The sequence below is a fragment of the Arachis hypogaea genome, chromosome 5 (genome assembly GCF_003086295.3).
Source record: "Arachis hypogaea cultivar Tifrunner chromosome 5, arahy.Tifrunner.gnm2.J5K5, whole genome shotgun sequence".
Classification (NCBI taxonomy): domain Eukaryota; kingdom Viridiplantae; phylum Streptophyta; class Magnoliopsida; order Fabales; family Fabaceae; genus Arachis; species Arachis hypogaea.
The window spans coordinates 109,148,797-109,170,174 of record NC_092040.1 but is presented as its reverse complement, the minus strand read 5'-3'; the positions used below and the strand labels follow the sequence as shown (position 1 = coordinate 109,170,174).

The 21,378-nt window shown below is 35.0% G+C and overlaps 2 protein-coding genes across 3 annotated transcripts; one reads left to right on the top strand and one right to left on the bottom strand.

Moving 5' to 3' along the window:
• Positions 1 to 3,584: 3,584 nt before the first annotated feature.
• Positions 3,585 to 5,920, top strand: LOC112802650 (uncharacterized). 2 transcript variants are annotated; one of them, XR_011882410.1, is made up of 3 exons: positions 3,585 to 4,626; positions 4,736 to 4,961; positions 5,391 to 5,920. XR_011882410.1 is itself a non-coding variant. In XM_025845962.3 (2 exons), exons 1-2 carry the CDS (start codon positions 3,844 to 3,846, stop codon positions 4,895 to 4,897), a joined length of 945 nt encoding a protein of 314 aa, XP_025701747.1. In that variant the 5' UTR covers positions 3,585 to 3,843; the 3' UTR covers positions 4,898 to 5,347. The 2 variants fall into 2 exon arrangements, 1 of the variants encoding a protein (XP_025701747.1); XM_025845962.3 differs by lacking the exon at positions 5,391 to 5,920 and having other exon boundaries at positions 4,736 to 5,347.
• A 14,010-nt stretch (positions 5,921 to 19,930) lies between these two features.
• Positions 19,931 to 21,113, bottom strand: LOC112802649 (zinc finger protein GIS3-like). The gene has a single exon (XM_025845961.3). It carries the CDS (start codon positions 20,936 to 20,938, stop codon positions 20,180 to 20,182), a length of 759 nt encoding a protein of 252 aa, XP_025701746.1. The 5' UTR covers positions 20,939 to 21,113; the 3' UTR covers positions 19,931 to 20,179.
• Positions 21,114 to 21,378: the final 265 nt, after the last annotated feature.

Sequence of the window (21,378 nt, the reverse complement as noted above, 5' to 3'; positions counted from 1 at the left end):
ATTCGACTCTATTTCAATAAAGCATATATTTAGAGAGTCGAATAAGGAAGTCAATGACTTAGCTCAAATGACTTCTAGCTATAAAATATCTTCCAATTTAATGAAAGAATTCAGTAAATTTGATACTAATCTAACTCCTTTGGCATTAAGAGGAGTATGTTGTGCAAATACAATAGATCCAAATGATTAGAGATTCAGGATCATTAACTATCTCAAGAATCCCAATAAAAAAGCATATCAAAAGGTTAAATACCTAGCTTGAGATTTGTATTCATTAGAGAGGATTTATTTAAGAAGAGTGTCGATGATTCTTTACTCCAATGTATTGGTATTCAAGAAGTTCATTTGGCTATGGCTGAAGTACATAAATGTATTTGTGGAGCTTACCAGTCAGGTCAAAAGATGCATTAGATCTTGCATCCACAAGGATTATATTGGCCTTCAATAATAAAAGATTGTATTGAATTTGTTTGACACTGTAAATAATGCGAAAGGCATGCACCTATTCAAAAAGTCTCAGCTTCTGACTTATATTCTATAGTCAAACTATGACCATTCAGAGGATGAGCTCTTGACTTAATAAGAATGATTCACCCTCCTTTGAGTCTTTGACTAAGGATCATAAGTTTATCTTGGTGTGATCGACTACTTTATAAAGTGGGTGGAAGCTATGCTCATGAAAGAAGTTTTAGAAGCTAAGATAATCCCTTTATTGAGGAGTAGATCATTCATAAATTTAGTATTACCCAAACTTTGACGGCAGATCAAGAGACTATGTTTACAGGTCGACAAATATAGAAGTTTGTTGAATTACGAGGTATTAAGATAGTACACTCGACTCCCTACTATGCACAAGCTAATAGCCGAAGCCACTAATAAAATTTAAATAAGTTTGATTAAAAAGTATATAGGAAGACAACCTCAAAATTGACATAATACTTTAAGTCAAGTACTATGGATAAATATGTGTTTACCTAAAGAGGCCACAAGTTTAACACCTTATCAGCTAGTATATGGTCATAAAGTTGTTTGACTACTTAAAAATAAATTTGTAAACTATTAGAGTGGTAGAACAAAATGATTTGCCTGTCAAACAATGCTGGTCGAGTATAATGGATGAATTAAATGAGTTAGATCAATCTTGACTAACTGCATTAGATAGAATAATTCAACAAAAAAAAATGATAGCTAAATTATATATCAAGAAGGTGAAGAATAAAAAATTTATAATTGGTGACTTAGTTTTAAAATTAATACTTTATACTGAGCAAGTTAATAGAAAATGACCACCTTTACGAAAAGGACTTTTAATATTTTTTTATTCTGTTATTTAATTTTTCTTAATCTCAATTTAGTTCTGTTTGTTTTTTTTGTTGTTTTGGTTCAGTTATTTGTTTTTTTATCGTTGCTTTGTTATTTTTGTTTATTTATTTAAATTTATTATTTCAGTTTACTCATTCTCATTTGTTATTTAGTGTTTTTTTTTTTACATTTTTAACTGTTTCAACTCTATTTTCTATTTCTTTTCTTATTTCGATTTCACTTTATTGCCTGCATTGTATTGCACAATTTACTTTTGACACTAACACTAAATAATTTCTGGGTCGAGCTTACTTTTTTTTAGAAAAGTCACATCTATTTTTCGAATTGAGATTTTAATACAAATTTAATTCGACACTCTGTTAAGATTACTAAAAATCAAGTGAAACAATAGTAAAAAAATGATAAATAGAAACTATTAAAAATTATATCTTATAAAGTAGACAGAAAAAAAGGATATAGCAATAAGGTAAGAAGATAAAAAAATATTTAAATAGAAAATATAAAATTTAATAAAATTCTAGTAATAATTATTTTGACTATGATAATAGTCTCTCATATTAAATTTAGGAGAGAGAGAGAAAATATAATTGTACTTAAAATTTTAAAATAAAGAGTTTTATTGGCAAACGAGATTTTACACTTACAAACTATTTTTTGAAATTAATGTTAAAAAAAGGAAATAATAACAAGAAATTATTTTTTTATTCTCTAAACTATTTAATTTTGATTTTGCAAAAATAAGAAAAAAAAAGTGAGTTTTAATGAAGATAAAAGTCCAACTAAATATTTAACAATTAATTACGTGCTAATAGAATTTGAAAGAGACAAAATACTATTATGCCAGTGGTGCCTATTTTATCCATCAACTCATCTGAATAGAATCGAAACAACAATATGATAAATATCGTCCAAAGAAATTAATCACACATAATCTATATGTATTAGATTTTTTCTATAATCTAGACGATAGTATTCACCTTGTTTGAATACTTATTATTATTGGACTTGTAGATGTCGCGAACAAAAAAAAAAAAAAGAAAAATGCATGTGTTTCAAAACTCTAAAGTACAAGTTTTATATGCAATTTATTGGAATTGAATATACAAATTGACTGATGTTGACATATGCAATATTATTTTTTAAAGAAAAAAAAGTTGATTTTCATTAATATTAGTTAATATTTTAGATTAATATTTTATTTTTATATTATTAGTATTTATAATTTTAAATTTTAAATTTTAAATTTTAAATTTAGTATAAAAATATTTTTATTTACTAAGTATTAACTAGAGTGTAAGATTTTGAAAATTAAATTAGTGATCAAATCAATAGAATTAAAAATTTAAAAATATAAAATTCATCTTAAGTTTAATTAGAATTGAACTAAATATAATAAAATAATAAATTTATGTATAAAAGAGATAAATTTATTAAAAATAATTTTTTGTATTTTATTATTTTAAATTAGTTTAATCGCTAAAAAAAATCGCTTTAACCGATTAATTATTTGTTTGATCAGTTTTTTGATTGTTTGATCCATTTATTATGATAAATTTTTACTCTGAATTAAAATAATTTAGGAGTTGATTTTTGGTTAATTCGTTCGAACTAACTACTTCGGTTAGAAAATTAAGTTTGGTTGGTCTAATAATTAGTTTACTCGTCTATTTAAGTAAGTGTTGGGAGTTCGAATCCCATCTCGTGCATGCAATAATCCATTCAGCGACAAACCTCTTAAATAAAGCTCAATACTACGATAGATTAGTTTTTGACTTGCCACAATGAGATATACAATAAAAAAAATTAGTTCAATTAAATTATCAAAACAATGCTAAAATGATAAATTTTATTAGCCATATATATTATTTTTTTAAATAGATCGAATTGCCTCATACATTTTATTAAGAACTAAGTTTTCGGATCAAAATGTGATAAAAACAAAGACTTTGTTAGGTAAACAATAGTTTTTGTGAATAATGAAATAATAGACTCTATAATTAGTTTAATAAAATAAAAATACACTACATCCTCAAATTATTTATCTAAATCTTAATATTAAAATAATTATCTATACACCTAATAAATTAAACATTCAATATATTCATTGTTCACATTATTTAATATTTTTATTATCTACCTATATTTTTTTTAAATAAATTTGAGATTTACGATTTAGATAAGAATTTCACTTGAAAACAAAATATTTAAATTTATATTAGGTTTATGGTGTAAATAAAAAGGAATCACGGAAACATGTGCATATGCATCCCAAGGTCCAACTCCAAGTCCATTAACCCAAACGTTAAAACCGCCCCCTCTTCTCAGTCCCTACTCCTTATATTAACTTAATTTCCCGGCCACCTCAGAAAAAAGCCTATTCATTCTTTCTTTGTTTCTGATTTTCGATAGAATTTTCAGCTCTCTCTTCCTCTGCCTACGCACCCCAAAACACTTGGCGGAGTGAAAGGGTTTTCTTCTCTCTTTCTCGTTCCTCCGATTCTCTTCCTTCTCTTCATGTAAATGGTGCTGCCGGGTTTGAACGGAGATAGAGGGACAGTTCCAGCGCCGGAGTCCATGGCGACCAGTCCCAAGCGATCAAACCGTCTTCATAATTTCAACCTTCCACACTTGAAGTGGGGAAGCCAGAAGTACCTGAGGTGCACAAACTCCGCCGGCTCTAGCCGCTCCAGCAGCGGAGATCGCCGATCTTCAGTTTCAATGTCCGATGAGTCACCGCCGAGGCGGAAGAGGGAAACGGAACAGGAGAGAAACCACTCGGTGGCAAAGATGCCGAGGTCGCGAATCAATGGCAAGGGCCGCAGCGGTGCCGACGGCGTCAAGGACGGAATTGAGGCGATGAGGCAAAAACTGATGTTTGATCTGAAAACCGAGGCTGACAAGATGAAAGACGCCATTTTGAGGAACAAAGAGGACGACAAGATGAATGTGGAGGAGGATGAAAACGAGCGGGAATCGCCGCCTCTGTTAGCGGCGGAGGGCGCGAGGACGTGGAATCTGAGGACAAGGCGAGCGGAGTGGAAGATTCCATTCTCCGACGGCGGACTTGGCGGCGGGAGCGAGAAACCGTTGAAGATTGATGAGAATTCCTCTCCTGCAAGAACTGACGGCGGCACCGTTAAGTTGCTGAAGCTTCGAAGCAATTCCAATAAGAGCGCGCCGAGGCCGAAATTCTCCCTTCAATTGTCAAGGAAGGAGGTTGAAGAAGATTTCATAAAGATGGTGGGCCACCGGCCGCCGCGCAGGCCGAACAAAAGGCCCAGTAGTATCCGGAAGCAATTGGATGTAAGTTGCATCGATCTTTCTTGACTTGTATTAACTTGAATCTCTGCAGCGTCGCTGTACTCCTGTTTGATTTGTTGTAATCTGATTCTGCGCTAACGTGGCTGTGCAGGGTCTTGTTCCTGGTTCGTGGTTAACAGAGGTTACAGCAGATTTGTACAAGGTTGCTGAAGACGCAGGGAATGGAAAGGCGCGACAATCTGGGAAGGGGAAGGGAAAGGGAAAGGGAAAGGACAAGATGCTTGTTTCTTCTGACTCTGATGAAGAATCTTGATTTGAAACTTGAAAGCCTATAACAACAATCTTGTTTTGTTGCTTTGAAAGCTAATTTACTTTTGGTAGGTACATAGTTCGTTCATTCGTTTGTTTATATGTCAATAACTCTCTACCGAAGAAAGTGGATTGTGATAGAACAGAATATCTTAGTTAATTGATTAAAGGGCTTTAAGGACGCATCTATATAGCATTCATTTAAGTTATTAGTCTAGATAATGATCAGTGGCAGTTACATGGGTTTGGTTCTTCTAGCTTCTTCAGTTCTGAGCTAGGTTTCTTTAGGCTGGAGAAATTAAACTCAAATTCCATTAAAGCGCACCTTTTTGTTACTCTTTTTTTTCCTTTGTTCTCTGAATTGTATCATGAGTGAATGTTGTCTTTCTTTGTATATTTATGTTGCTGGTTTCACTCATATATTTAATAGAAAAGCAGTTATGTAGTTGCTAAACCTGAATATCAGATTTTAGTGTAATAGTATGTTTCTAATGCAGGCTATGCGATATGCTTATTTACTACGATAATTGTTTACTATGGTCCTGCAAAACTGGTGTAAACCAAGAGCATATTGACCCATTTCTATGCAAAGAAGCTTCCAATTACGCGCTAAACGTGGTGGGGAAGAAAGTGTCGAGAAGCAATTTTGTTGGGTAGCTAAACTGTAGTAGCCTAGTAGGTATTGAACCTTGTTACTGGCAATCGGACTTTACAAGCTCGCGAAACGTGAATTCGACTCTCCTGAGAAGAGTTCATCTTCGAACCCAATATGGTCATGCATCACAAGTGATTTGGTGTGAAGTCGTGACCACCAAGAAGGCAAGAACTACGATCTGAAATGAATAGCTCTAGCATTGGCAATGGGCCGGTTAAAAATGCCCTGAGTTCCAGCCCAGCTCCATCATGGCCTCCATTTAAGATTGCATTTCTGCGGAAATCTATGGGTGTAAATGAAAAAACAAGAAAAACAATAACGAAAAAATCAGAGACATTTTAATTGCATTTAAACACAATTTGCACTAGGACATTTCGCAATGTTGGGTGCTCTAGTGGAACGATAGAGTCTTGAAACTCACTTCCACATTCAAGTTGGTGAAAAGGTTACTGTCACCTTAGAAGACGTGCTACATATTTTTGGTCTGCCAATTAATGGGGAGCTCGTGATGGACAGATCGAACAATAGCCACTCGTACTTAGTAGAGAACTGCATAACAATTTTTGAGAAGCAGCCTGATCTGCAGGATCACATGTTAGGGAAAGTAAACATGGATTCAACAAAACAGAGTGTAACTGTAAGAACTGTGAATTAAATTAACCGATTAATTAATATAAAATAATAATAATTTAATTATTTGGAATAGGTCTAAAATTTTAGAATATTAATTAGGAAATATAAATATTATATTTGGACTCAGCAAATTTTTTTAAGTTGAAAAATGTAATTTTTTTGGAAAATTGCGTAAAAATGCGTATCGGTAAATTAACCGGCAGTACTGGCTTAAGTCTGTCCGGTACTATGCGAGAATAATAAAAACAGTAGAAAACCTTAGAAAAATATTTAAAATTGAAAACCGAGCACTAATTTTAAAGGTTTGGCCTAAAGTTGGGTCAAACGGACAAAAAATGCTAACGGGTTGGACCGGGCTTAAGTTGGGCCCAAGCCCAACATATAAATACACTCAAATAAACACATTTAAGCCACATTCATCCTCATAACATAAACACAACAGCAGCTGAAGTGAGAAGAGAGGTGAGAGCTTTTCACCATTGTCACTATTCACTCATCACTTCTGCTGACCATAACTCGAGAAACGGTGCTCCGATTCGCGTACCGTCAGCGGCTATGCGAAACTCTTGCCGAGTCTGTCACTTCTAGCTAGATATTGTGGTAAGATTTTCACTCATCTCTGCCTAGTTTACTGTCCTAAGAATTTCAAAAATTTGGATTTTGGTTTTAAGTGAATTTTTGTGTTTTGATTGATTATGTGGTCTCTAAGATTGGGCTACTGGTTGTTTGTGCCCCAAACACCATCGGAAAAGGTAAGAAAACTCTTTACCTTGTGAAATTATGTACTTAGAAATCCTAGGTATTGATTTATACCATTTATATGGTTTTACTTAAGTTCTTGTACTTGTTGGAGTTGATTTGGAGCTTTGAAGGTGAGATTGGTGATTTGTTGGTGATTGAAAGTCTGTTTGGACTCAAAGTGGTGTTTTGTGCACATTAGAAATCGGCTAAGGTATGGTTATGGTTTCCTCTATGTAATATATAATATTTTTGGATACTTAGGCTAGTGACCCATAGGATAGGATTGGATTAAATTGGTTGTTGAATTTGTTGTATGATGATGTATGATGATTTGATGATTTTAGGTTATTTTGATGGATTTTGGTGTTGAGGTTGATAAATGAAGTTGGAGATTGAAATTGAAGTTGATTTTCATGATTAATAGTGATCGAATGATGATTGATGAGTTTGTTATTTGAGAAATGGTTTAGGGCGATATAATTGATATTCGGGTTTGAGAATTTGATGATATGAGTGGTGGAATGTGATACAAATGGTAAGAACATATGTGAGTTGAAGTTGGTGTGGTTTTGGTTTGGTTTGGTTGTAAATTTTGAAGTTTTGAGCACTTAGTGAACTTGGTAAATATATATTTTTGGTAAACTTTGACGGATCATAACTTAAGTCTCAAAGCTTAAAATTGGATGAAACTTGTTTTAAATTAAAGATGGTTTTGAGAGCTTTCAATTCATATAAAGTTTGTAGAAAATATATTTTTGTAGAAAAAGTTATGACCGCTTAAAGTTTGGTGTCAAAATATGAATTCTATGATGTTGCAGAATTTTATTATTTCTAGCTTGTGTGTGCACGCACACTGCTGTGCGCGTGCTCTCATCAGTGGCTAATTTTGATTTGTGCGTACGCACAGCCTTGTTCGCATGCACATCCTGTGTATTTTTGAAAACGTGCGTAAGCATACGCTTGTGCGCACGCACACACAGGGGAATGCCTATTGTTAGGTAGAGGTGTAAGTTACCGAACCGGACCGAAATTTATCGCAAAACCGAACCGAACCAAACCAAACCAAAATATTGGTTCAGAAACCTTGTTTTTACACATTTGCCCTTTAACCTAATATGCAATCCTCTAACCTCCCAATCCCTACTCACTCAGCGCAGCCACAACACAAGTCACAACCCCACAAGTCACAACCTCCATCTTTTTCCTCTATGCTTGATTGCCTGAGACCCTGAGAGAATGAGAGCTTGAGAGAGCCAGAGAGCCAGAGAGCTGAGAGCGCCGTCGTCGAGTCGCCGTGAAGGATGTCATCGATCTCCATCACGGGCGTTGCAGAGAGTTGTCTTCACGCCATCGTCTCGTCGTCGTCGATCTCCGTCTGAGTCGTTCTTCTGTCAAGCAGTCCTCATCGCCGTCCAGCAATCCTCGTCGCCGTCCAGCAGTCTCTGTTGCCGAGCCTTCTTCTGCAACTCACAATGTCGTCTTCTGAGGTTGGTAATTTGATTTTTTCACAATTTGTTGCAAGTTATTACTTATTAGATGTTCTTGTTGGTGGGTTGATTGAAGGTTTGTGGCGATTGCTGTTCGTTGAATTGAAAATAAAAAATAAAAAAATTAAATAAAGTTTGTTGGTGGGCTGATTGGAAGTTTGTTGCTGTTGCTGTTCACAATGTTCTTGTTCGTTGATTTTTTTCATAATTTATTCCAAATATTAACTCATATAACCAAAATAAAAAAATTTGGTGCTTACAGAGATATTTTACCTACTTTAGTCACTGCCTGGCCACTTGAATTCTAATTGAATTTTCTCGCTGATTAATCTTTAGGACTGGTTTTGTCTCCTTGATCTTTGGTTTTTTCAAAATTTATTGCAAGTTATTAGATATTCTTGAGTACCTTTTTCTGTCTATGAAACTGAGGGATTTGGATACCTTTTTCTGTTTAAGTATCTTCGTAATTTAATTTTTCGTGTTCTTTTTTCTTTAAGTTATGGATTTGGGATATTGTAGTTAGCCACAAATTTTAAACATTGTCATGTCCTTATATCTGCATTATGTCCTGCAATATCCCATACTTAATAAATCAAGTTTAGAGGTAAAAATGAACGTGAATAGTAGTACTCTTTAGTCTTTTCTAGACCAAAAGACCAATAATTACTTAGATGCAGGTTTGATAACACTAACACAGAAAGATTAAATAAAGAGTACTTAATTTAAAAAATAAAGAGTACTTATTCTTGAGAGTAAATAAAGAGTTTAACCTTGTTAAAACCTTCTTCACACGTGATATTACTCAATTGTTTTATTTATTCGACTTTGTTTTGAGTTATCAATCTAAACATTACTTAATTTAGAACCATGGTTCTTTCACAATGAAGCTTAGAAATAGGTACATGGCACATGGGTTATCAAACAATACAAATTTTGATATGCACACAACATTGGCTTTGTGCTTCTCCAATGACAACTGATTTTGAGGAGCTTATTGAAGAGTTTGAGAAACTTGAATTAGGTATGCAAAAAAGAAATTTGTAGTTCTTTTTATGGTTTATGTTTATAGTTTATAATCTATATTGTTTTTTTGTTTTATTTTTGTAGAAATTGCACCAACCGGAGAAGATGATGATGAGTCTGGTGTGGATTCAGATTAAGCATGGTGGCTGTTTGGTTTTTTATTTGTTATAAAGTGACTGTTTCAGTTTAAAATGTGTTTATTTTTGTTGTTTTGCTAGACATTTTTAGTTGTCTTTGTTTTATGTTTAATTAAGTTGAATTTGTATTGAACTTGGATGTGATATACTCTTGTTATTCTAGTTTATTGAAGGATTTAAACTTTATTTTATGATAATTTTAATTCTGATCAACAGGTGTAAGAAAACTGAGAAAACCGACCGAACCAAACCGCTGTTGGTTCGGTTCGGTTGATCAAACAGCAGCCAACCGAATGGTTGGTATTATTATAGGACCGATCAGGTCGGTTCGGTTGGTTTTCGATCCAAAACCAAACCAAACCGAACCGATTACACCCCTATTGTTAGGATTGCTAGCACGGTCTGTATGCACCCACCACCTACTGAATCTTTGCAAGCTGTGCGCACGCACACGCTGGAAGGTGCATTCTGTTGAGGGCGTTCGCACGCATCGTGCGTATAAACAGAATGAAGATTTTTACTTCCTGTGCGTACTCACCCCTCTTTGCGTATGCACACCTCTTGAAAATCCCTATGGGCATGCGTACGCACAACTCTATGCGTACGCACACTGCCCTGTTTTGCAATAAAAACCTTGTTTTTAACTGTTTCACCTTCCCGACATGCTTGTAAACTTCCGTGACCTTTATCTAAGATCCTTTAGCTTGTTTTTAGGTGTCAACATATGAAGGATGCTTTAGGTAAGTTTAATTGGGTATATTTCTTGTAAAAAGTTTAGAAAATAGAGACTTAGATTTTTGGAGTACTGAGGATGAATTTGGTTGAGTGAGAAGGCGGAATATTGTGTTGATGATCACTGATAATGAATTGTGAAAATTATGAATTGATGGTGGTTGAGATGAGTCTGGGGCTCGGAATGGAATGATGGATCATTGATATACTGAATGAACTGATTTTTGAAAACCACTTATGTAATGTTTTTATATTGAAATTGTTGAGACGATATGCGCCTGGCAGGGACGGCGGTTGGATTCCGTCTGTGAGGTCGCGGCAGCAGCGTAAGGGCGGTGGTTCGTCCCACTTACGTTGAGATGTGAGGTCCGTGGCAAGAGTATCCCACTAGCATCCCTTAGGAATCACTATAGTGTGCAGGCACTGATATCTCGGGGGTTTCCATTATGAGACCGAAGGGCGACATCTCCATGGAGGTGTGTCGTGTTGGCAGTTGAACCGACGATGTGATATCACAGCCAATAGGACAGGCATTCATCATGTGTATCTTTTATCTGTTTGTTTGCTTTGCCGACTTTAATTGCTTGCCTAATTGTATAACATGTCTAATTGCCTATTTGAATTATTTGATATACATGTTTATACTTGTGCTTTCCTTGTATTGTATTATTTGTGTATTCTATTGGGATTGATAAGGTTTGGAAGGCGGTGGCGATGGGATCGCATTTCGGTTAGGCAGGCGAAGGCTGTGGGACAGAGGAGAATTTTTAGTTTAGAAATTTCTTAAGTTAGATTACCCATTTTTTATTGTGGCTTTAAAGTTAACATTATAAATTTATTTATGTTTTAAGCTTGAATCTCATGATGGATATGAAGCTCTAGGATTGCCTCTGGCGTCCACGAGTCTTATATCTTACATCACTGGACATTGTTACCATACTGAGAATCTCTAGTTCTCATTCCATACTTTGTTGTTATTTTTTCGAATGCAGGTCGTAACCCACCTCGGTGAGTTGCTTGATGGTGACAGAGCAGAGGACCTTTATCCTATTTTAAAGTCCTTTGATTTATTTTTATTAATACTCTCACTTTTGTATTTACTTTTGCCTTAGAGCCTTACTTTGAGAGTGATATTTTGTATAAGCTATTTTACTTTCAAAACTCTGTTTGTTTGTATATAACTAGCCGGCTTAAACTTCGCCTACGGTGGCTAGATCCTTATGACTATTATACTCTCTTATATACTTATATCTTGTTGTCTTAAGTTTGTAGCTTCGTGTGAACATTTCGCGCTTTTGTATCTTGGTTTTTGAGCTTATTTCTTCATCGGGCTTCTAGAATTATTATTCCTTATATATATATATTTATATATAAGCCTTAGAATTGTTGTGACTTATGATTAACCTTTGCTTTACGACATGAGGTAAGGCTTAGTCTAATTAGGGTGTTACATTTAGTGGTATCAGAGCAGTTCGTCCTCGTGAGCCTGAGGGATGGACCGATTGTGCTTCATTACATACTCTAGGTCATTTTTCTTTCATGCTATTTAGGTTATCTTTTAATATTTCATAGCATGCGTGTTTGTGAGTGCCTTTTTGGGATAATTGAAGCACTAGACTTTTGATATTGAGATTGATCACCATGATATCGATTGTTTGGTGTAGACAGGACCCTGAATGGCGACTCTCAGACGAGGTCAGACACGTACTCGAAGAGAGAATGAGGGTAACCTGTCGACGGATAATCACGCTAAGTTCATGGTAGCGATGGCCAAATTGGCTAATACTATGGAAGCGAATGCTGCTGCAACGTGCAAGCCGTACAAAGGCTTGGTCAACCGGCGGGAAATAGAAGTGGAAACGGAGATGGAAATGAAAATGGAGATGGAAACGGTAATGACGGAGAAGCTACTCCGATGACCTTGGCTTCCTTTCTCAAGGTTCATCCACCAATTTTCAATGGTCCGACAACTGGTTCAAAGCTGTGGAGTGTGCATTACAAACTCAACATGTCCCAAATAATCAGTTCGTGAAATATGCGGCTTATTAATTAGTGGGAGAAGCTCAGCATTGGTGGCAATGAGAGTGTCGATTCCTGCAACTACAGAATATGGATATTCCATGGGGAGCTGTTTCGAAGTATTTTCTACAAGAAGTATTTTTCTGAGTTAGTGAGGGAGGTCAGAGAGTTAGACCTTATGCAGTTGAAGCAAGGTTCAATGCCTGTGTTCGAGTATACGAGTAAGTTTGAAGATTTCTGTAGGTTCTCAAGGGTATGTCGAGGAGCCCCTGAGTCCTATGAGGGTTGGAAGTGTGAAAAGTACCAAGTAGGGCCGAAGGAAGATATCATGAAGGAGAATTGAACTTAGAATTGAACTTAAAATTCTTGAGGAAAATTAGACAAAAAATAATTTACTTCATGAAGGAGAATCTGTTTCTCCCTTTATGGGGCAAGGTCTCAAGCATTGAAGGGGAACCATTTCATTCCTCAACAGACACAAATGGGGAGATATAGAACCTCACCGAGTATGCACAAACTCCCAATAAGCTCTTAGTATCACCTCGAGTATATTAAGTGTCAAAATGCATTTTCAGATATCTCCACCACCTTACGCACCCTATAACAACCTAGTATTACAGTAAACTAAACTTTTACTGGGAGTATAGTAAGGCAAGCACCTCAACGCACTGGTCTCTTCCTAGTATTGCTGAAAACTAACTTTTCAAGCACTATGCACCGGAAATTCGAAAAATTCGAGTGATACGGTTAAACTCCACTTGGCGAGCTAGATCCGAATCTTGAAAAAGAAAAATATTATATTATTATTTTGTGATCTAAGCACCTCAATTCATGAATTCAACACTTGATCTAAGCACCTCTATACTTGTGCTTTCCTTGTTTGTTTTGTATATCTTTGCAACTGAGAGATCCCTCATGCTGGTGGAGGTGACGTTGAGGGTAGTTCCACTAGTGATTAGGAGGTTTGGGTTTACAAAAGGTGAAGTGTTAGATTAGAATTTAGGATCCCTGGATAGATTACCGAAAACTTATGGTTTAGTATAATCTTTAAGTTTAATTTTTGAGTGTCGGAGTTCAAGGAATGCCTCTGGCTTTTCCGGGACCTTTTATATTAACTATGCGGGCACTTTTACCATGTTAAGAACTCTTGATTTTCATTCCATACATATATTGTTATTTTCAAATGCAGGACGTGATACACCATGTTGAGCTTGCTGGAGACTCTTGGGATGCGAAAATCTACCTTTGGGATTTTATACTTTGTTTTTTGTATATGTACATGTAGTTACTCCACTTGTATATATATGTATTTTGTTCCTCCTAGAGATTAACTTGGAGAAATAGGGTTTATATTCCGTAATTTAGTAAACACTTCTTGGATTGCATATATGTATATAAATATACTCTAGTCGGCTTTTGCTTCGCATGTCGAGTTTAGAGCTTGATTATGTATCTATCTTTTGAAACGTTGTTTATGTACTTGTCATTTGGTTTTCTGTATAAGCCTTCTGTCTTATCATTTTTTTGCGAGCGACGCATCTTTGGTCTTGTTTTGATCTTACCCACTTTCCTTTAAGGCTCCTAGCTCTATTATTCTTGTTATATATGTACGTATTTTACTTTTAGAGGTCATAGTACCTCGCCACGTCTGATTTATGTTCTAGACATAAAGTTCTGTGTGGTAGGGTATTACATGATAGATCCTAGAAGATGAGGATAAACCTATGTGGAAGCATATTGAACCATGTGAGATAGGATTTTTTTAGAGTTACCCAAAGGCTTTGTACTAGAGGGCGTCGAAGATCCCTTCCAAATTTTAAAGGCATCCAAATAGTGTTATGGATTGGTGGTTCGCCTTAGGTATCCATATCTCTACAGTCGCATAATCTTTTGGATTTTTTCATTGGAAAATTCTATAAAGGCCTGTAAGAGTCTCTTTCCCTACCTCTACTTCAGCGCTTGATGATCAAGCTTCTTGAATAGTTTTTCTAGGTGCTTGCGTAGTATCCAACCTAGAGCAGGAATGATTTGGGAGCTCCATAGTAGATAAATGATGAGAGTGCTCCAAATTTCCTTCATTCATCCGCTGGTAAGATTATATACTCTTGGCTCCCAAGTTTTCTATGCACATTGTCAAGATCCGTGCCTGCTTTCGTGCTTATTCCTGTCCTCTCCGTGTTTTGGGAGTCATAATGGTGGTTATATAGAATGTTGACAAGACTTTAACTAATTAGCATAATTTATTATCTTGGTTGATGATTTCTTTCACTAACGTTTGAAGGCTCTTATTGGTTCCTTTTGAGAAAACTCGGTGGTTCAAGTTTTGATATTGAAGGTGGTTGTCAACTCATCCTACTATCCTCATGCGAGGTGTTTAAGGATTTATGGCTATGGCTTGAAAGTGGTACGAAAAGGGGGAAAAAGGATTTTACTTGGATGGTGGGTAGTTTTATTTTGAGATCACTAAGTGGAAGCCTACATAAATAACGTCAATCTTAAGTAGGTGCTAGTCGAAATCGTTAACTAGGTTATCTCAAGAAAAGAGAATGACATGCTTCTAACCAGTGATGGTCTAACAAACCAAGGGTCGAGGGTATCTATAATAAATTTTTATGCTTAAGTCAGTATTGGTCAATGATATGTAAGGACTAGAGTTAGATCCCAGGTAAGGGGTGAATATCTGGCCTCTTTTTATAGTATTCATAAGAAAATGTCAGAAAATCAGAGTGAATTCATGCCAGATTCAGATAAGATCTCATGTGGATATAATATACCTTGTGTGGGTCAGTAAGCCTTAAAGAGAAGCATTCTTTGACCACCCATTGTCCTAGGACAATTCAGGAGTTAAGTACCAAACTATTTACTCCAAGAATATTCACCATGTTAACCTAGAATATTATGGATATCATATTAGAATTTAATCTCTGACGAATATCATCTTTATTGGTAACAAAATATTAGATTATTCTAGGGAAACATAGGTTCTTGAAATTTTTAAAAATACCAAATGGCTTTTTAAATGTTCTTAAAATACAATGTCTAACTAGTTTAACAAAATCCAAGTCTTGCGATCTTGATAATTGGGTCACCGAACAAAGTTTAGGATTGATTTTGTTCCCTAAATATTTTCGTGAACCAAATTCATCCAATTATTCTTGAATGAAATTATGTACATAGTTCAAGAAATTGTTGAGATTTAATACAAATTTTAGCTTCTAATCATGTCTACAAAATTCACACAAAAGTATACAAAATTTATTGGCAAAGTGAAAAACCAAATTCTAATAGTATTAAAATTTAAATATGTCATGCGTTTGTTCAAGTTATCCCAATGATCGAAACTAAACAAAATAACACCAATCTATCTCAGTTTTACAAAATTACCAACCTCAATTCCAAGCTCTTGATTCTTGCTCTAATCACCAAGAATTACCAATTAACCTACAAATAAATATCAATATCATCCTCTTTGTTTATTGTGAAATATATTACTAACTGTGAAGAATGACGGAAGCGATTAACATGACTAGTTAGCCTGACTCTACTAAGAACTTCCCAATTCATACTCACTTCTCTCCCCCTTCAGATGGAGGCAGGAATACTCTTCCGTCATCTGCTGGTGATCATTCCGCAAAGAAAATTCTGCTCTAGGTAATCTTCTGAGTCTAGGGCGAACTCCATTCTCTATTTATATGTAAATACTGTGAGACCAGCCGATGTCTGCACCCCGTTTCAATACGAACTTTAACCTAAATCCTTTGTACGAGGTTCCTTTTATATGGCTACTAGATGGAGTACCAGTGAGATGTCCTATGACAATGTATGATCGTACATAGGAGAAGTAGATGATGTTCCGCCTTTTGATGATATTCCACCTAACTTGAGTTTTGAAGACCTAGAACGTACTTTCCCTCGCTTTGTAGTTTAGAGGGATTTAGGTGAGTATAGAGTCAAGGTTAGCCTAGATGCTAACTTAGGGACTTCTTGAACAGGTCAGGGTCTCGGATGTGTGTGTGTGTGTGTGTGTGTGTGTGCGCGTGTGTGTGCGTGTGTGTGCGTGTGTGTATTATCTAGCTATATCTAGGGGTTTTCTAACTAAGATCTATACTCTAATAAAGGCTGGATATCTGAATGTTGTTAACTGCTTGAGATGTATATAAATGCGGTTGTTTATAACTGTTGTATCTGTTATTAGATGTGAATTGATTATGAATGATTCCATATATTAAAACAAACATTTTCAATAAAAAAAAATACATCACAAAATAACTACGATTTTAACAACAACTCAGGCTCATATAATAAATAATAGATAATAATTAGAAAGATAAGTTGGTAGTGCTCAGTTTTCGGTATGATCTAGACATACTAAAAATTGGGTCGTTACAAATTACTTCACATTTCTTGTCTTCCTATTGACTTTTCATAATAAAGTGGATGGATTAAGGAAGTATCACGATTCACTATATGCATATTAACTCCCTCTTTCCATGCCACTACCAATTCTCCCGACAATCCAATAGGATCAACTATGAAGCTAAACTCAAAACCTATCCTCCTCAAAACTCCTTCCACGGTTGAGGTATTATTTTTTGTTTCGCATAGAAAAACCTCGAAAAAATGGGATTTATTAATCCCTTTGATATTGTGAACTGTTAGGCATTTTTCCAAACTCTGATAGTTTCACATCACCATCCTCATACCTTCTTGGATTCCAATTGTTAGGTGGTACCCAATCTTTTCTCTAATTTAGTTATTTTCACCAAGCATTGTTTTTGGTAACTGGCCTCAACATTGCATTCATCGGTCCTCTTTTTAACCTCTGAGATTGCATTGTGTGAATTTTTCCTCCTAGCTATCTATTTCAACTTCATCTTCTTCGAATTCTTTTTACCTCCCTTTTCCTCTAAAACCCTAATAGAGAAAACTATTTCTTCCCTTATGTTTTGATTTGTTTCTACCTTTGCTTCTTTCCCACCTTTTATAACCTTCACTTCTTTCACTTTTTTCAGTCTCTTTTTCTTTGATTTTCTTACTGAACAGAATTCTACATGAGCTCTAAATCTCATTCTCCTTCTTCTGATTCTGTGAACCCATATTTTAGACTAACAGATTTAAAAATTCACGTAGTAGATTAACAGGCACTAGTTTTTTTTTGTTTGTCCTTTCTAGATTTATTATTCTCATTGCTGTTTGAATTCATGTTTTCTTTATCATCTTTAGTCTCCTTTCAAATTAGTTTGCTCAGAGTCATCCTTCCCATTTCTCCTCTTCTACTTTCCCAGCTGCTATATTCTCCAAGTGCTTTTTACAGGTTCTGATTTCATGTTTAATATTCCCACAACAATAACAAAAGTCACCAACAAATTCATATTTGAGTTGAAGATCAGTGACTCTGTTATTGCTACCATAGATTTTCAACACTCTTTTCAGTGGCTTTTTAATGTCGAGCTTGACCTTAATTTTCAACATCGTTTACTCCTTATGCCTCAAAGAAAAAACCATCTTCCATCACCTCTCCTAATGTCTCGCCTACCCTCTTACCCGAACCTTTTTTTTTCCATTGCTCCGGGAGGCTCCATTGTTGAATCCAAATCAAGATAGTGGTAAATTCTTCATCACAAACTGGGAAATTCTCTTTCCACCGCTTCAGGTTAATTTTGTAGTTCTTGAAGAGCCAAGAAGCAACTCCTTCAATTCATAGCAAATCAACCGCTTTCTCAAAGAAAAATTGATATAGGTTCCCTCCGTGATCTAAGACTTTGAAACCCTCTAGTTGACTCCATATGGCATATAGGGCTAATTCTAATGTTCTTGCACTGAATTGTCTGACAACAAAAAGTCTACCCATCAGAGTTAGAGCATATCTCAGTCCCTTCCTGAATATCCTCATCACCATACGTTATCACCTAATTTTCCACATCATCAATCACTCCTTGTGGATTTAGAGAGGTAGCATTGGATGTTGTTATAAAGTCCGAGACACTCTACGTGAATTGACTAACAATTTTAGGACTCTTTAACATTTAATTTTATTTCATTTTGTTAAAGAACTAAAACTTGGTCTAAGTGAAATCTCAAACAGATCCAAGACATAGCATCTAAGCCAAACCTCTAAGAAGGCATCTCCAAGGATGACTTTAAAATTTATTGATGGAATCTCCACCAGTGTTATTAAAACCGGATTGGACCGGCCGATTAAACCAGAAAATCGGTGAATCGAATCTTTTACCGATTCGATCTTTGGACCGCATGAGGCAGAAAATCAGTGTGAACCGGTCAAATTTGGTGCGAACCGATAAAAATCGGTCAAACTCGGTAAAGCTCAGTCCAATCGAACCGGTTAGAAGTTAAATTTTAGCAAAATGTTAGAAATGGGGTTCGAACCTTGTTAACCTTATCTACGACCATCAAGCTGTAATGATTTTTGTTAATATTCATGCAAATTATAATATATATACATATCTTTTATCAAATAATTTACTTCTATCTATTTTTTTGGCGACTCTATCTAATTTATTTTAAATTTAGTTATAAATTTACTTATTTTTAAATTAATTATATTTTTATTTAAAAATAATTATAAACTCATTTATTTTTTTATAATTATACAATATCTATTAATATTATTTTTTAATAAATACTTGTAGTATATAATAATATAATAGATATTTTTTGTGACTAATAATATAATAGATATAAATTAATTAAAAAATTATTGAAATTTAAAAATAATAGCTATTTTAATATAAAAAAATAAAAATATTTATGATAGAATAAAAATAACAAAATACTTATTATTTCTGATCCATATTATTTTAGAATAGTTTGATATTCTTAAAATATTAATAAAAAATGTATTTTAAATTATAATTTTAAATTTTTGACAATTTTTATTTTTTATTTACATAGTACCGAATCTATCGGTTAAACCAATAATTCAATGACCCAGTAACTTAACCAATTTGATTACCGGCTCGATTCTGATAACTATTATCTCCACTAATGTTATGACTCTCAAAGAGCTCGACCGCCTAAGTCATTTGCTGAATTGCTCCAATGCTTGAACTGCTACTAATTGGATATTCAATTACTAATGATGACCAAAGGCTTCAGAGGCATAACAAATAGCATAAATAAGTATCAAAGTCCAAAATTATTTATCTAATTCATCATCTAATTAAGTATCTCTAGTATTTTAAAACTTGACCATGGAAATACTTTCTCAGGTGTAGACCTACCTTACATCATAGTTCAGTACAACTTGTTTATGAGTTCGTGTTCTCTTCTTCAACATCTCATTTTAATCTGGATAATCTTTTATTATTGAATTGAATCGGTTTAGGAAAAGCACTATTTAGCAAGTCAATCATGTTACGTATACATTATAAATTAATCACTAAATTAGCCATTGATATAAAATATATTATTAAAATATAAAATTCATATTAAAAATAAGTTAAATAATACATATATTTATAAACAGATAAATAATACCTACACTTAATATTTTTGTTAGTCAGTACAATATATATTTTAATAAAATACTTAGGAACTTATTATTTTATCATTCTATTAATTAAATATGTATAATAATTATAAACATAAAATTAGTTAATCTGATAAGTATTTTATTTTTAAATAAATAAACATTTTTTTCTGGATCTTGAACAATAAACAAATTAAATGTGAAAAAATGTACAATAAGTTGCAGATGAAGCTAAATAGGCACATAAGCGGCGGATCAGAAGGTCACGCCTAGAATGAGAGAAAAGATGGCCAACAACATTTTCATCATTTACACTCACTTCTATGGGTATTTGTAATCTTACTAATTCGTTACGAATCGGGCCAAGGCATCAAGGTGGGCCAAGACCAAGCTGCAAGTCCAACCCTAACCCATCATCCAAATTTGTCCCTCTATCCCCTTTGGACGATAACCTATCCAAAGAAGGCCCATCAATCCTAACATAGTGGGCCCGGGCTTGTACTTGCGAGCCCATCTTGGCAGATGGGGGCGAGGATTCCCCTACTCCACCAGCGTAAGGCAACACCCCTGCACCCGTTATAGCGCTATAATTCCCACCTCCACCACTACCGTTACAGCTACTAAAATTTCCGTTGCTATTGCTGTTGGGGAAGACGCAGCCGTGAGAAACGGACACGTGGAAAGGAGGAGGCGCAGCACGTGACGGCATGTAGATCCATGGGTGATGAGGTCCCGACTGGCCTACAACTGATCCCGGCGGGGCAAGAAGCTGAGGAGGCGGAACGAAGGCGGAGACGATCGGGTTTCGAGCGGCGTTTCGCGTTGCTTGGAGCTGCGCGCGCTTGAGCTGTTGGCGCTCTTTCTTGTGCGCGTTCTGGTGCCCTCCAAGAGCCTGCGAGTTTGCGAACTCGCGGCAGCAGTACTGGCACTCGTACTTCCTTTCGCCGGAGGAGGAAGAGGAGGGAGGGAACACCGACGCGCCTCCGTCTCTGCCGTCAGATTCAGGTGAGACGGACGGGGAGACGGCGTCGAAGAGCGTTGAAAGGTCATCGTCATCGTGGTCAACACTGAAGCCGAAAAGCTTTAGAGGACTTTGTCGTTTAGTGTGGTCATGGAGTTGAGCCTCCATGGAAGTTTAAATTAATTGTTTGTGTTGAAGATAAGGGGTAGTGGAAGAGTGAGAGATGAAGCGTTTGTGTGTACTGTGTAGGGGATAAAATGGTGCGTGTTGTGCGCGTTGAGACTTTGAAATTAAGAGGTTGTTGCATGTCTTTGGAGATCTATTTATATATGGGATTTGACCACAATAATAATCGATTATGCTATTAAATATATATATATATATATATATATATATATATATATCAAAATTAACTATTAAAATTAATTATTAATATAAAATATATATTAAAATATAAATATATATTAAAAATAGATTAAACTATATATATATATATATATATTTATACACAAATATATTATTGATTAATTTTAATCACTGATTTTAATATATAAATAATATTTTTTAATTATAATAACAATAATAATATATATATTATCGTCTTTAAT